We start from the raw sequence: 14142 nt of genomic DNA, 5'->3' as shown, positions 1-14142 counted from the left end.
TGAGTAGAAAGATGATTGAATTACTAAAACTTTACTAAAACTAGTTAGAAAAAGATTTTTTTGGACTTTATAATCCTATAATTTTTATATTTTCAATATGTCCTAGTCAGCCATGTTCATAAACGACTGTGGAGCTTGCATGTGACTTTGCTGCGTGCAACTTTAGGGCCTATTACTATTTAGCCAATTCATCAAATGGATACGGTTTTTTTTATAAAACATTGTTTATTTAAAACAACTTAAAAACTAGCTAACAAAATAAAATAGTGGTCCTTGTAGGTACGACGTACAGATTTTACAAAGAACACTTAAGGATATTTTCATCAATCACAGCATTGTTGTTTCCAACAATATGGATGATGTAGTTTGCAAACAAACGTAGGATAGGAATCCTCTTACTTATTTGTAAGTAAGAGCCTATATTCGGGGGATTCCCAGCACAATCTATGTGCTGAGCCCCGATTTTCAGGCAACCCTGCTCTGCAACGTACCGATTCACCAGCAACGCTGTTGTGGTAATGGCGGGAATGTGAAGATTGAGTCCACCTCGGTTGCGTGGAAGGGCCAAATGGGTTAATGGGATTCGAAAACTCCCAGATCCGTCCCACAGGTAAGACCGTACCGTCTTGGAGGCCAAATCGATGTCCATCGATCGTGCGCCACACACTGATGCAACAAACTAAAGCTTGGGCAGAAGGAAAGTGTTCAATAGCACCACCTTTTGCGCCAAATTGAGGTCTCTAAAACGATGCAATCCGACCAAATGGCGGAACTGTTGGACTACGTTTTCCCAGTTATGCCCCATGGCCTCCCGTATATTGTTCGTGTACAATATGCTAAACAGGTGCAATCTTTCTACTTCCCGCAGCCACGGAACATGCATCGGGGTGGTTGTTGGTGGGATGCGTCATATGTCCAGTGCTGTTGTTTTTTCCACGTTCAGCTTCGTCCCAGCGGTTCTGCCAAATGCTTCTATTGTTGTTTTAATGTCGTCAGCATATGCGTTGATCAGGTCATCCTGATCGCAACAAATACTTTCTAATCTGGAGATGAGCGGATTAAGGTTCAAGGACAAACAGGTGCGTGGATAAAGGATCTCCCTTTCTGACAGAGCAACGTATGGGAAACGACGGTTTCCATTCACAAAGATACGGGAAGAGGATCGTTCATCAACTGTTCGCAAAAATCGCACAAGTCGTGGATTGAAGCCCAGAGAAGACATAGTTTGCCAAACTATGGTCATCAAACTGGTCATCAAAGGATGACCATGACGCTTGTAATCTGCACGGAATCGAGAGCTACAATAACCTTGGAAGGTGACTGCATTTAAGCATAATAAAAAAACAATCAGCTAATCAATCGATAAAGCATACAATTTACAAACAGTCCTTTAACTTTGATACATATTAAACAATATTTATAAAGTGTAGTTGATTGTAAAATACAATCTTTAATCTAAAACAATTTAGGTGACACATTATGGACGGTTTAGATCGCATTTACTATATCAATAAATAAATTTACCATAAGCAACAAAGCAATGGTAAAACCTTTGATGTGGATTATGATCCACATCACTAAAAATGGTAAATATTATCTTTAGTAATTTTTGAATTACCATGCAATAAATGCTCCAATTCCAACCGTTCTACGAATCAAGCAAACATAACTATTTTTGTAATGGCAAATTGACCCACATTAAATCCCCCTCACACTAACCTTTCTAGCGCACGAAAAACTTATTCCACCGATTGCATCGACCGAGCACAGGGTGAGATTTAATTGTTTATGTTGTACCCACCCATCTGGCGCAGTGATTGGATAAATCAATTGGCAACCCTCCCCAGCATCGGTAGGGCACTTTGGCGCTTCGGCACATTAAAGCGCAAACAGCGCAATGATGAAAGCCGAACGACGAAATTAGAGCACCATTACAGGGCAATTAAAATATTTTATTGAATGCAATCGTGTTTTGTGTTGCCCCTTCGGCAAATGGTGAGCAAAAAAAACGACAAGGGCTTAGGCTTGGAACAGAACTGGAATGTTAAGGCGAAACAATTGCATATAAATTATAATCATGGCATTAAAATCTTTGTTTTATGAGCATTCTTTCGTTGCTGTTTTTCCCCGTATACCGGCACCGGTATAAGCTCGCTTGGAGAGCGAACTGGTAAGCATGGGTGAAGTGGCAGCTCGGCAAGGGACAATCAGAGGCGACAGTTTTATGGAATGAATTTTTCTCGCTGAAATGCATCAAGCGAACCGGAAGGTAACGTGGAAGCAAAATACACAAATTGGTTTATTCCCTTTGGTGGATGGGCAGAACAGTGAGCAGGAGTGGTGGTGGAAAATTTTTATTTACTTTTGATGGGCTTTCTTTCGAGTTCGCTTGAACGTGTCTGGTTTTGTGCTTGGGACCCATTTCCGGCTTTCATTCCGCGCGGGTTCCAGTGGTACGCGGCGTCCAGCAGCGTGTGTTTGTGGATTCTTGTGGGGTTTGTTCGTGTTTAGGAAACAACGAACCACCGCCAGAAGGGAACCATTAAAATAAAATCATAATTTATCGCTACCAATTATTGGCAACACCGTCATCGTTCTTTACGATTCCGCTTTCCTGGGCATGTGGAGATGAAGCGAGAGCGAGAGAGTATACGCTGTCAGGGTGCACGTTCACTTCAAGGGACAAATGCTATCGTTTGTCAACCATCGATGACAGACTAATTGGAATTAAATGATTTTATGGTCCATGTTGCGCTACCGGTGCCGGCTTGCGTTAATGAACGGAAATTGGTCTTGTAGACTGTGTGGGTAGATTAATAAGTACTGCTGCTCCGCTTTCCCCGCGATCCTCGTGAGCACTTTCGAATCTCTAAGGACACTCTCCAAGTAATCGTTAGCATCTTGGCAAAAACAATGGAGGTGTCGAAATGCTTTCTCTACAAGGTTGGTGTGCAAGTTATTTCAAACCGGCAAAACACCCGTCGAAATGAGTCGTCTACTCATACCCAATGGCAGCCTAACAACTCCTCGGTGGTTTTTGTATCGATCACGCCTGCTTTCATCAGTAATCACCCCCGTGGGAGGAATTAAAGTGAAAAGCACAATTCAAGCTTCTTGTGGTTTTCCCGGAAGGGAAAACCGATAAAAAAAGTTTCTTAACTTGTCGAAGAAGATGAAAAGCCGTTGGTTGAAGTTATCACCTCATCGGGGGTGAAAAAACTGCTCCATGCTTTACGCTCGATTATGATGCGCCGAGGGTAAAGTTAGATTGTGCTTCAAACAAGCAAGAAAAATCCATCTTCAGTACGATCATTTTGATAAGGGTACATCAAGGGGCCAGTATAGTGAAGCAATTTAACACGAAATAGGGCGGCCAGATGTGAGATGTTCAATGAGATGTAGTTCTGTTCGAGTTGACAGCACAAAATACTATTTCCATTAAAAATAAATAACACTATTTTACTGGAACTTATTTTTAACCGAGAGCTGTACTGTGCAATTTTCAACGATTTATTATATTTGTATTCTGTATGAAGGTTTTTGGCTTCACTTCGTATCCTCTTCGAGCTTTACTGAGGTATAGGAACCAAAAAAAGAAAAAAAGGCAAGAAGAAACGGCACAAAGACAGAGACTTGAAGCTGAAAACGGTTTCCAACGCCCATTTTGGGCAACGCTTCAAACGTTCATACTGCTTACTGGGCGGTTACCAATTCATGGGGCGGAATGTTCGATACCGGGAGGCCATACAATAGGAATTTATTTTTATGACCCGTTTCGATCCTTCGGGTCGACCTTGCAATGGCTCTCGATTGCTAAGAAACGATTCCATCTGAAACGGCTAAAACGGCCTCCGGGTGGACACACACACACACACACACACACACACACACACACACACACACACACACACACACACACACACACACACACACACACACACACACACACACACACACAAGCAATCATACAGGACTTTAAGACGAAGTAAAGCAGGCTCTATAAATATTTACTGGATGTTTCCGGAGCGACCCCTTGGGACCTGTGAGTGAGGCTTACAGAGAGATATTCTTGAGCGTTCGAAGAAGAAGATTGCAGAAACACACATGTGTGAGTGTGTGGGGCAGGATTAAATCGAACTACTTGGGCGTGTAGTAAACGATGTCGAAACGGTCGACCTATCAAAGCCCGCAGGCGATTGGTGTTGGTCCGTTCAGGCGAGCTTTTCTTTAAAAACGGTCATCCGAACAGACAACCTGAAGCGACGACCTATGGCAGGGCAAAGCGAGGCGCTTTCCACCCTAATGCGATTGGAAATGGTCTACCTGGAAGATAAATGAATACGCAGGAACATTTATCTAACTGGCCTGTGCCATCTTTTAATTCCTTCGTAATGATTTGAGGGGTTTGGTCTCGATAAACATAAATTTTTAATCGACATTAAAAATAAACTGCTCCAGAAGGTTACGTCTAGGAAAATCTATGCTTCAATATATTTGTGGTACAATTTTTGTAGGAGTTAAAGTAAGACAGTAGGTGTTTCGGTTTGCAGTCTATCTGATAACATGCAGAGAAAAATAATCTTCCTTTTCATTGTATTTTCATTATGATGGTTCGCTCAAGGAAGGTAGAAGATGCTTTCCATTCACTATTCATTATGAAACAACAAAAAAAAACAGTTTGACTCGGATGCACGCGTCTACGGTGGAGTGCATGAGATTTTAATATTCAGGTCCGCTCTAACACCACTTCATCATCTTCACCCTGACGAATGGAGACGCCCAGCCGCTGGTAGAGAAAGGTGCAATAAATCAAAGGATCAATTTCTCAACGTAGCTCAGCGTGTTTCCTGATGAGAAGGAAAGTTTCATGATGAATCTTGGCAAGCAGTGGCTGCAGTCGTCAACCCGTCTGGAAGTCAGTCATAAAGTCATGCTTCCGTGTTGAGTGTGGTGGTGCTTTTTTTTTTTACTTACTTGCTTGGCCATTGGTAAGAAAGTCCGAAAAAAGCCCTATCCTGCGGAAGTTTTATCTAGGCACCTTCAACCTTCAGAAAGGCAAAGAGCGGATGCCCTTCTTTTGACGCCCAGGGCAGTATACCAGCACCCTGCCCGTCCCGCCAAAGCCCATTTTAACGGGAATGCTGTTGTCTTTCGCATGGCACAGATTTTCCACGGCACGGCACATTTTCCGGTGCTGGGTGCTGCTGTCAACTTTTCTCTGCCATTGAGATGCAGCACGGTTTGTTGAATAAAAGATTACTTTCCACGGCGTCAGAATGAGTGGAACGGCTAGGATTTTTTTTCAAACTTTTGTGACTAAACGTACGTGTGTGTAGCTGTTTGCGATTTTTTTTTTTTTTACACTTTTATCTAACCGTCAAAAAGTGAAGCGAACGAACGCTGCACCATCCTGCAAGTTACGTTCTATGGAGCTTATAATTCGGACCATGGGGAGAAAACTGTTGGTTTACCGTCTTTTGGGGAACTTTTTTTCCTTTATTTCTAACGACGAAAAGCAAAGTGTGTCAGTTCAGGATCATAAGTTGTAAGTTTTTTTTTTTTTTTTGGTGTGAAATATTTATTTTTTTCCTTTTACTTCACAAAAACGGATTGGTGCTGAAAGTGGGAGAAAATATTAAATTTCTTTTTCTGTTCCAGCCAGATGGATGGTGCTAGAGCCCACTTACAGCTGAGCGCCCTGTATTTGAGCGGCCAGTGTCACAGGAAGACGTGAAAACGACGAGGCTTGAAAATGCAAAAATGGACACGCAAATTCTGTCACCATAATAACGTCGCTCATAAATTTTAAGAACAGAGCGCAGATAGTAACAGCTTCTTTTTCTGTCAGTCAGCTCCCGGTGGTTGGCTGTGCAAGCGAGGTCAGCGAGCGAGCTTGTTCTCGCTCTGATTTTTGTATTGCAACGGTGAAAGCTTTTAACTAGCTTTCAAGCCGCTTAGGTGGTTTCGACACAGATCATAATTTTACCGGGCTGAAAGTGACTCGGAAGCAAGGAAAACCTAAAAATTGGAAAAGAAAATAGTTATCGTACGATGACTGCATCTCGTACCGTTCGTAGTCAGGGCGTTATCATTTCGGTGACGGTAAGATTTAACACTTTTCAAGAGTTAAATTCAACTTAAAATGAGAAAAAAATGTTATTTGTTGATTTACTTGTTAAAGTACCTTTGTTCCCTATTTGTAGATAAACAAATACTAAAAGAGATAAACAAATCTTCTGGATAGACCGATAGTAACTGAGAAAAAACTGTACTCAGGTCTTCAATAGTTTATATGTTGCAAAAGCTTATCAAGATGATTTAAACTATCAATTTTCAATTCAAATCAATTTTTTGAAATAAATTTTGAGATTTTTAGATTATATGTTTGATTATATTATATGAAGATTTTATTAATTATACAATGAGACTATTTTGATGATTGTAGTTTCTTGTAAACTGTCATCTTTATACTATTGATCAACATTATTTTTTTCGGACTGATCGACTGATCGTTCTTGAGAAGGTCAATGAAATGGTTTAAACATTTGTTAAATTTTAGTCAATCCAACATTTCTCTTAAATTTTTAAGAAAATTTATTCAAATTTTACTGCTACATACATATTATGTCAAACATTTAAAGTCTTTTAGGTCTTTTAGTTATATTCAGCTTTATAAACATTGTTGCTCCACTAAAAAAAACATGAATAGAGTTTTTCCCTGTTATGTTCAGTGCAACCAAACGAGAAGAATCGATCGAATGCTCCCCTCTGATAATGCATCCCACTTGCACCCCGTGCTCGAGAACACACCAGTAGAATGGAATGCATAAAAAATGCATAAATAATTGATAGCAAACATTGCAAAAGGCACACCGGACCTAGCGCTGTCTCGGTAGCCTCCCGGGCATAGGCACCATTTGCTTACGTTTGAACCATTTTCCCACGTGTATGCTGAGCTTAACGCTTGGATTAGGGAAATTTAATGCTCCGGAGCGTTTTGCAGAACATGTTGCAGTCTCCATGCGCTAGATAAAGATCCGCCAGCAGCAGAACGGAATGGATGCGGATGGTTGGGGTTGCAACAAGAAAAATCGAGCTGTAGTTCGATTGGGGAAAATGCATACTCTCGTCTGGTATAGCGCTGTCAGAAAAGCGAATAGAGTGTGTCCCGGTGGTCATTTTAGGTGAGGTTAGGTTCATAAATTCTTCATGGTATGAGCATTAAGATTATATGATACCATCATTTTACGAAATAACACAAATAAACATGCTACATCGGTCGGTGTTTATCAAAACTATTAAACTCATCATCGAAATGTGTATCGTTTGGCAGGTCGGCTTCCCATCAAGCAAAACGGCACTACCCTATAAAGGTCATCAGTTATGTGCCAGAAGGGACTAATTTGTGCTGCATTTGCACACATTACTATTCGAACCCTTCAAAACTGATGCGATATGGATGGCAGCATATCATTAAAATGCTGTCCCACAACGAAAGAAACCAACAAACCAACCAGTCAGCTTCCTTGGCACATGAAAAAGCGATCCTTAGCCACCAACCAACCAGCTCTAAGCTTCCATTGTTCGGTTGGGAAAATATTGCTGATGCAAACAAACATGTGTGTGTGTATGTGTGTGCTTATGTGTCTGTGTTCTGGTTGTTTTGGACTTGAAAATGGTTATATCATCCCATTTATTGGATGGGTGGCCACAAACGATACACGGAGGTCAGGAGTTTTACCGGACCAAAAAACAGGTTATAGACATTTCCCGGTGATAACTCTTTCGACGCCCGTTTATTGCTTTTTCCTGAAAGCTTGCAGAATGTATCGGGGTCTCGGGGTATTTCTTTGAAAGTTTCTGTTTCCGTTTACACAGCAGCTACTGCCTTCCCCGGCTGAACGAAAGGCTTAAAAATCGATGATGCCGAAAAACTTTTCCTCCAAACGTTGGGGTGAGTTCTTGATGGAATCTTTGCAAAACTCGTTTGCCTCTCGGTTTGGTGTTTTGTTGAACTGTCTGTGATTCTGAATCGGGGAAAAAACGAATGCCTTACCGTTGTGGCATATTTTCCTGAAAGGCGGGTTTGGCGATTTTCGGTCATATTTTTCTACTAAATCAACTGGAATCATCATTTTTCGCCAGCCAACCGACCTACTGCCAAAGTGATACAGGAGGGTAGCACGACTCCCATAACTTTTCTCCACCCTCAAAGGATGGTACCTGCGATCGTTTGTAATGAAATCGTACCAGCTCGTACCCGAGCGCTTCCGAAGATTGATAAATAAAAGTTGGACCAAGAAGAAAAATGTATATTCGTCCATTTGTTTCCTCTCAACGGATCGGATGATTCGATCGATTTTCTTCCGAGATGTTGTTCTGCAAAAGTAATTGCCCTCCTAGGACGTAGCAGGTGATGTACAGGGATGGCAGTGCCGGTGCGTTGAGAAAAGGGTGAGGTATGGATGGAAACCTTTTCCCGTTTAAATTGAGGAAGGATTTCGACAAGTCAAACACTAATGCTGAACCGTGGGGTTGCCGCTCGCTTAAGGTCTGGTTGTTTCGGCAGCTAACGAGCAGAAAGCCTCTTATATTTTCGCCAATTTCGTTTTACGCAACGTGGTGTGTGTGTGTGTTTTTTCTGAGGTCGAGGTTTCTTGCTTCCCTTCCGTCGACCTCCACCTTCCCTCAACGTGCTTTTGCGTAAAAATTCATCGTTATGCCGCAGAAAAGGCACGCGTTGCTGAGGTAACATAAATTTCGCTGGAACCAGTTTTTTGGAGCCCTACCTGCCCGATTGCATGCACGCGGCTGCTGCTGCTGTTGCTCCATCAAAAACCGCGTTATTCACGGGCGCACACTGGCATCGGAACCCTCCAACTAAGGCTGGCACACCGGAAGGTGTGAACTAAGTGGCTCTTTACGGCGGCAACAATTTGAGTTTGGCCGCGTTTATGTCGGTGTCGGTGTGACCGCACAATGAAAGCGTGGCAATAAAAAGGGCTGCCGGGAGGAAAAAGGGGCTTATGCTTGAGGTGAACGCATCTGTCCTCTTGGTGCTGAATGATGGAATGGATGGATGTCATCACCTGCTCTTAAAAGGGAATTCCAGTACGTTTCATTGCTAACACGGACGAGGGAGAAGTAGAGTCAGCGACTGTTAACTCTTTAGAATTTATGATTCTCTCTGGCCTGTGTGGACGCATAAAGTATGCCGTAGTGTTTAGTACGTTGGTCTTGGGCTTGTGTACGTGCGAGTGCGCTTTGTTTATGAAAGAAACTTTTCTTTGATAGATACCGAACGGGGTTTATGGCCTGAATGATGCCATAAGTGGGTAAAAGCTTAAGAAGTATATTTCATTCAAGCCACAGTATCTGTGAGAAGTGGATGGGTTCTTGGTATTTGTTTCATATTCAACAGATTGTTAAACGCCCAAACAAAACTTCCATCTGTCACGTGTATTAAATTCGAAACCTCAAAAAATTCGTTTTGTTCTTTCTAAATGGATGCATTGGAGGCAAAGATTATTAAATTATAATGCAGAATAAAAGAATTAGGAAAATAGAAAATTTACTCGTTGAAGAGCCATTAAGAGAATCCTGGCTTTCAAATTCCTTGCAAATCAGAACTTTTGATACCAATCCTGCTAAGTAAAAATCTGATTTTCAATCACCCAACTCTGCTCTAGGCATCTAAAAAGCCTTAAAGGTCTTTATGTGCAAGGTCATCCCGAGACATTTTTGTAACATGACTCCCTCACATAGCCTGAAAAAATAGAATTCGTTTAGATGATGGTGAAACTTTTAGCATTCATCCCAATTATTCTTACTACAGGGACAATTACCTCATTCGATACAAATCAACCTCAGCAGACACATACGACCTTCCTTATCTAACCAGGTTTAAGGTTGATGAGTTTTTACCATTACAGAAAATTTCTTGCATTACGGCGTGGATGCTTGAAACATAAATTATTTCGCTCAATTCCTCTATGATTGAAATAGTAATTCAATAATTACCTTCGCAGGAGAAACTTAAACTAATTGGTTGTCTAGTGGTGTAGCGACAGCGATGCCGGTCTTCAAACGGCGGGACCAGGGTTCAAATCCCATCCGGACCGTTCCCCCCCTAGTGAGGACTGACTAACCAACTACGTGGTATCGGCAGTACAGTAAGCCATTTCGATGGCTTGTATGAACTAAGAGGACATTAAGCCAAGGATAAGAAAAAGAAACTCATTTAGGCATCGAAATAATGCTTTGGAAACTGCTTAAACTTGAGAACAACACTTAAAGATGCCACATAGGAGAAGTAGAATTGTTTTTGATATTTTTTAAATATTTTTAAATATTGTGAATTAAATTAACAAAGCGACCTACTCATCACAAATAAAGGTTTAAAACGTTGTGTGCGACATGTATGGTTGGTGACCTTGATAAACAACGTTAAATTCGTGGGTTCGGGTATTATCTACGTTGAGCTTCGATCTTGTACCGAGCGGTCTCGGCGGAACGTATAGCCTAAGGCCAGATAGCGGCCTAGTGGCGTGTCCATCCGATTGCCCAGGAGTTGCAAGGTCGCTGGTTTAACGACTCGAGACCTAGACATGATGGGAGGAAGAATTCGTTAAAATAAATAAAAATATTTCCATATCACACAAATTATTTTAAAGTAAAAACAGTGTGATAATAAAAAAGGGGTTAATTTGTAAGTTCGAAAGAGAAAAGCAATAAAAAGAAAAAATATCTTCGTGGTTGAATTTTTTATGAATGATCAAATGAACAAATTTTTTTTTTGGTTTTTTCCTACATCATGTGGATTAAGCTAATGAATATTGACATTTGTAATTCAACATCTCAATTCCTTGTTATAGCCATGTTGTTACACTTTCGAAAATTGTATTTCACTCACTTAGCATAAGGCATTCAAAAGAAAATTAACTACCGAATAATTGATAATCGTTTTGAATAATTAATCAAAAAAAACAAACATCACATTACAAGACTCTATGAGATTATATTGCCAACGAAGAACAAAAGTATAATTCTTGTAACATTTACTAATTTAAATATGAAACTTTGCTCACGGTTTTAACCTCCGCATTTACTTTTGATCTATTTGGTATTCAACACCATAATAGAGAACATTCTTTTTTACCTACGATAAATGAGCTGGCATATTATGAGAAATGTCCGGAAATTATTTGTGTTATGAACATGCTACATTGTGAATTATATATGAAATCAGTACCTTATACACAGCACATTGTATGAAACTGTCATCCAAGAAACACTATTAATTCTTCACTCTCTCGTTTTTCCTTTTCTCGTTTCAGCCAAACAATCACACATGCACGAAAACCCGTCAGATTTCAATACCGGTACGTATGTGCAACAACCTTTTGGCTCCCCATATGCTCCCACACGGATGCACCAGCAGCGACAACACTTCCAGACACCACGTGTTGACAGGCACAAAAGCACAAGTCCTGCAACAAAAGAGGGCAATATGAAAGATCAAACGGTGCGCCACGGGGGTGTGCCTGCCTGTGTCGACCGTAAAAATGGCACCGATGCTTGCTGCCCTTCATTAAGCTTAATTACTCTCCCCATCAACAAAACGGTCCACAGCGTCTGCTGTTCGTGTGTGTGATTTTTGCTGGCTTCTTTTGTTGGCTCTTTATTTTATACATCCCAGTGCCCTGTTTATGAGTGTGTTCACACGTTCGAGTTGCGAGTGGTCAAATATACGGCAGTAACGCATCGCGTTTCGTTCAGCTGGAAAAATGGATGGAAAATTAATCCCACTTACGTGCCTCGCTTGCACACTCGCACGAACCAGCATCCGGGTTTTTTTTTATTATTATTTAGTTCCACTCGAGCAAGGTGGTCAACCAAATGAGTCCTTCCGGAATGGACAGCATAAATCTCACCACTTTGCCCTACCATACATGGTATACGCATAATTCATAAAACCGTGAAAAATGAATGGTAAAAGCTGCCCGAAGCTGCTTTTCCATCCACACAATACACATACAAATGCAGGCTTACATAAATGTTACATACCAATTCAAACAAGCTTGCAGCTCTCCCGCTCTCTATAAATGGCGCTTATTTGCTCTTCAACCTGTCCAAACATCCATCCCAAACATGTTTCGTTTTCGGTGTTTGTTTTCTTCGAATGTTGTGTGTGTGTGTGTGTGTGTGTGTGTGTGAGTGTGTTTCTTTCTTTAAAACCTCACCATTTCCTAAATAACCGTGACCGAAAAAAAAGGAAGGTCTTTGGGACAAACATCCGTAACCAAACATCCGTGCAACGGAGCGTACCAAAAGGGTCGAAACGGCCATTGAGCTTAGCGTGTATGTATTTGTATGTTACGCCGCCAACGGCAATGACAACCGGAGGTTTCTCCATCCAATTTAAATGACCTTCCGCCGCATCTCGCTCGAAACCGCCAAACTCAAATTCCTAAATGATGATGTATAAAGTGCGGCCGAACCTGAACCGCCCTTAACGCGACTTGGCTGTTGATCGAAAAACACTGAACAGCAGACAGTTTTTCCCTTCCAAAATACAGCTTTGGTTGTTTTCTAATTAAAAAACCCTCGTTTTCTTTTCCTGTCTCGCACGCGCGCGTTAGAGTTTCCTGCATTAGAGTCAGGCTTATTTGAGGGTATTTAATTATCTAAGTTTTTGGTGGCCGTATTTACTCACTAAACAACAGTTGTGTGAGTGTGTCTGGAGCGTTTATTTGGTTTTCATTTGCGTCATTCGCGTAATTTTTTTTTTCAATTCGTTTTGTTTTGACTGAATGGATCCCTGGTAGCTCACGTTGAAGGACTGATCGAGCACTACCAACACGCCATTGAATGCCTTTTTCATCTCTTCCTTTCTCTCTACGCTTTACTCTCTGTTCCTGGACGTGCTACACCTGGTTAACCTGCACCGTGCTACACATCCGGTGCGACAACTCGCTAGAGGCCAGCTTTCCGCGGTTTGCAGAACCGATCCCAAACATTACGGTCACGATAGGACGTGACGCATTGCTGGCCTGCGTGGTGGATAATCTAAAAGGATACAAGGTGAGTGCCGTAGTTGTTGTAAGCCGTTTTTTTGTTGTTGCAATTTACGCACACCAAGAGCCAGGTGTGTGTGTGTGTGTGTGTGCAAAAACCCCGGTGACCAACACGTGTGAAAAGGATTCAACAGGACACAACGACAGCAAGATGTTATGTACAAAGTGTACACAAACAAACACACAGACTCGGACAAACCCATAACAAAACGGTTCGATGATTTTGTGTCCCAAACGGGCGGTCATCAGCAGCCCGCGGGGTCAGCTTTTTAGCGATAAGCGGATATTTTAGAGCGAAAAAAAGCCTTTCAAATACCGAGTTTCATTTTGTTTTGTGGTGAATTTTGTGCGAAAGGTTTATTTGTGTAGATGTTTCTTTGGTGTTGTTGCGTGACCGTTCCTTCCGCGCCGATGTCGCATCACAATTAGCGCCTATACGCAATCATGGTTGTCCAACTTTTCTCCCCATTTTTGTTTTGTTTTCTGTGGCTTCCGGTAATGGGTCCGAAATTGGGACAGTGGAGCACCATTTTCGCAGATTAGAAGCGGTACTGATGATGGGTTTTGTTTGCATTTGACCACGGTGGTTGTCATACCATCATATTATCAAAACAGGTGTTCTGTGCACAAAGCGGTTCTGGATGGGAAAGAAAGATGAATTACGGAGAGGACACAATTTGCGGAATGTGGAACCGCCGCTAGTGTGCAAATACATAGGCGTCACTTCGTTGAGCGAAACGTACGATACGCCGTAGTTGGTGGGTGTGGGCTTCGTTGAAATCGTTTTTCGGGCATTTATGCATTTTTATACAGACCTTCCCATACCTATTTTCGCTATCAAAAGCAGATGTTTTGGTGCAGTCAGGTGTGAAATCCGATTTTCAACCTCACGATGCGTGTGTATGTGCATATTTAGTTGTGTAGGGATTACTTGCTCGGGACATTTGTGGTGGTTATTTTGTGGTTTTATGATGAGTTGGTGGCACTGTGCTGATATTTGGTTTCTAGTTCGATCCTACGAACCGTAAAAAAAAATATTTTAGAAATGTTTTCATGCAGCTATTTG

General features: G+C 41.5%; 2 protein-coding genes across 3 annotated transcripts in view; one reads left to right on the top strand and one right to left on the bottom strand.

Moving 5' to 3' along the window:
- The window catches only part of LOC126565134 (elongation of very long chain fatty acids protein AAEL008004-like), a 588598-nt gene that overhangs the window by 88152 nt on the left and 486304 nt on the right, over positions 1–14142 (bottom strand). The gene's annotated exons all lie outside the window — the stretch shown is intronic.
- LOC126564703 (lachesin) overlaps positions 1–14142 on the top strand; it is a 93797-nt gene that overhangs the window by 34870 nt on the left and 44785 nt on the right. The window contains exons 2-3 of the mRNA XM_050221793.1: positions 11337–11381; positions 12980–13083. Coding sequence (XP_050077750.1) covers positions 11337–11381; positions 12980–13083 — 149 coding nt within the window. The remainder of the gene's footprint in view (positions 1–11336; positions 11382–12979; positions 13084–14142) is intronic.

The sequence above is a fragment of the Anopheles maculipalpis genome, chromosome 3RL, assembly GCF_943734695.1.
Source record: "Anopheles maculipalpis chromosome 3RL, idAnoMacuDA_375_x, whole genome shotgun sequence".
NCBI classification, from domain to species: domain Eukaryota; kingdom Metazoa; phylum Arthropoda; class Insecta; order Diptera; family Culicidae; genus Anopheles; species Anopheles maculipalpis.
Note: the sequence above shows the minus strand (reverse complement) of the source record. Positions and strands in the feature narration are given on the sequence as shown.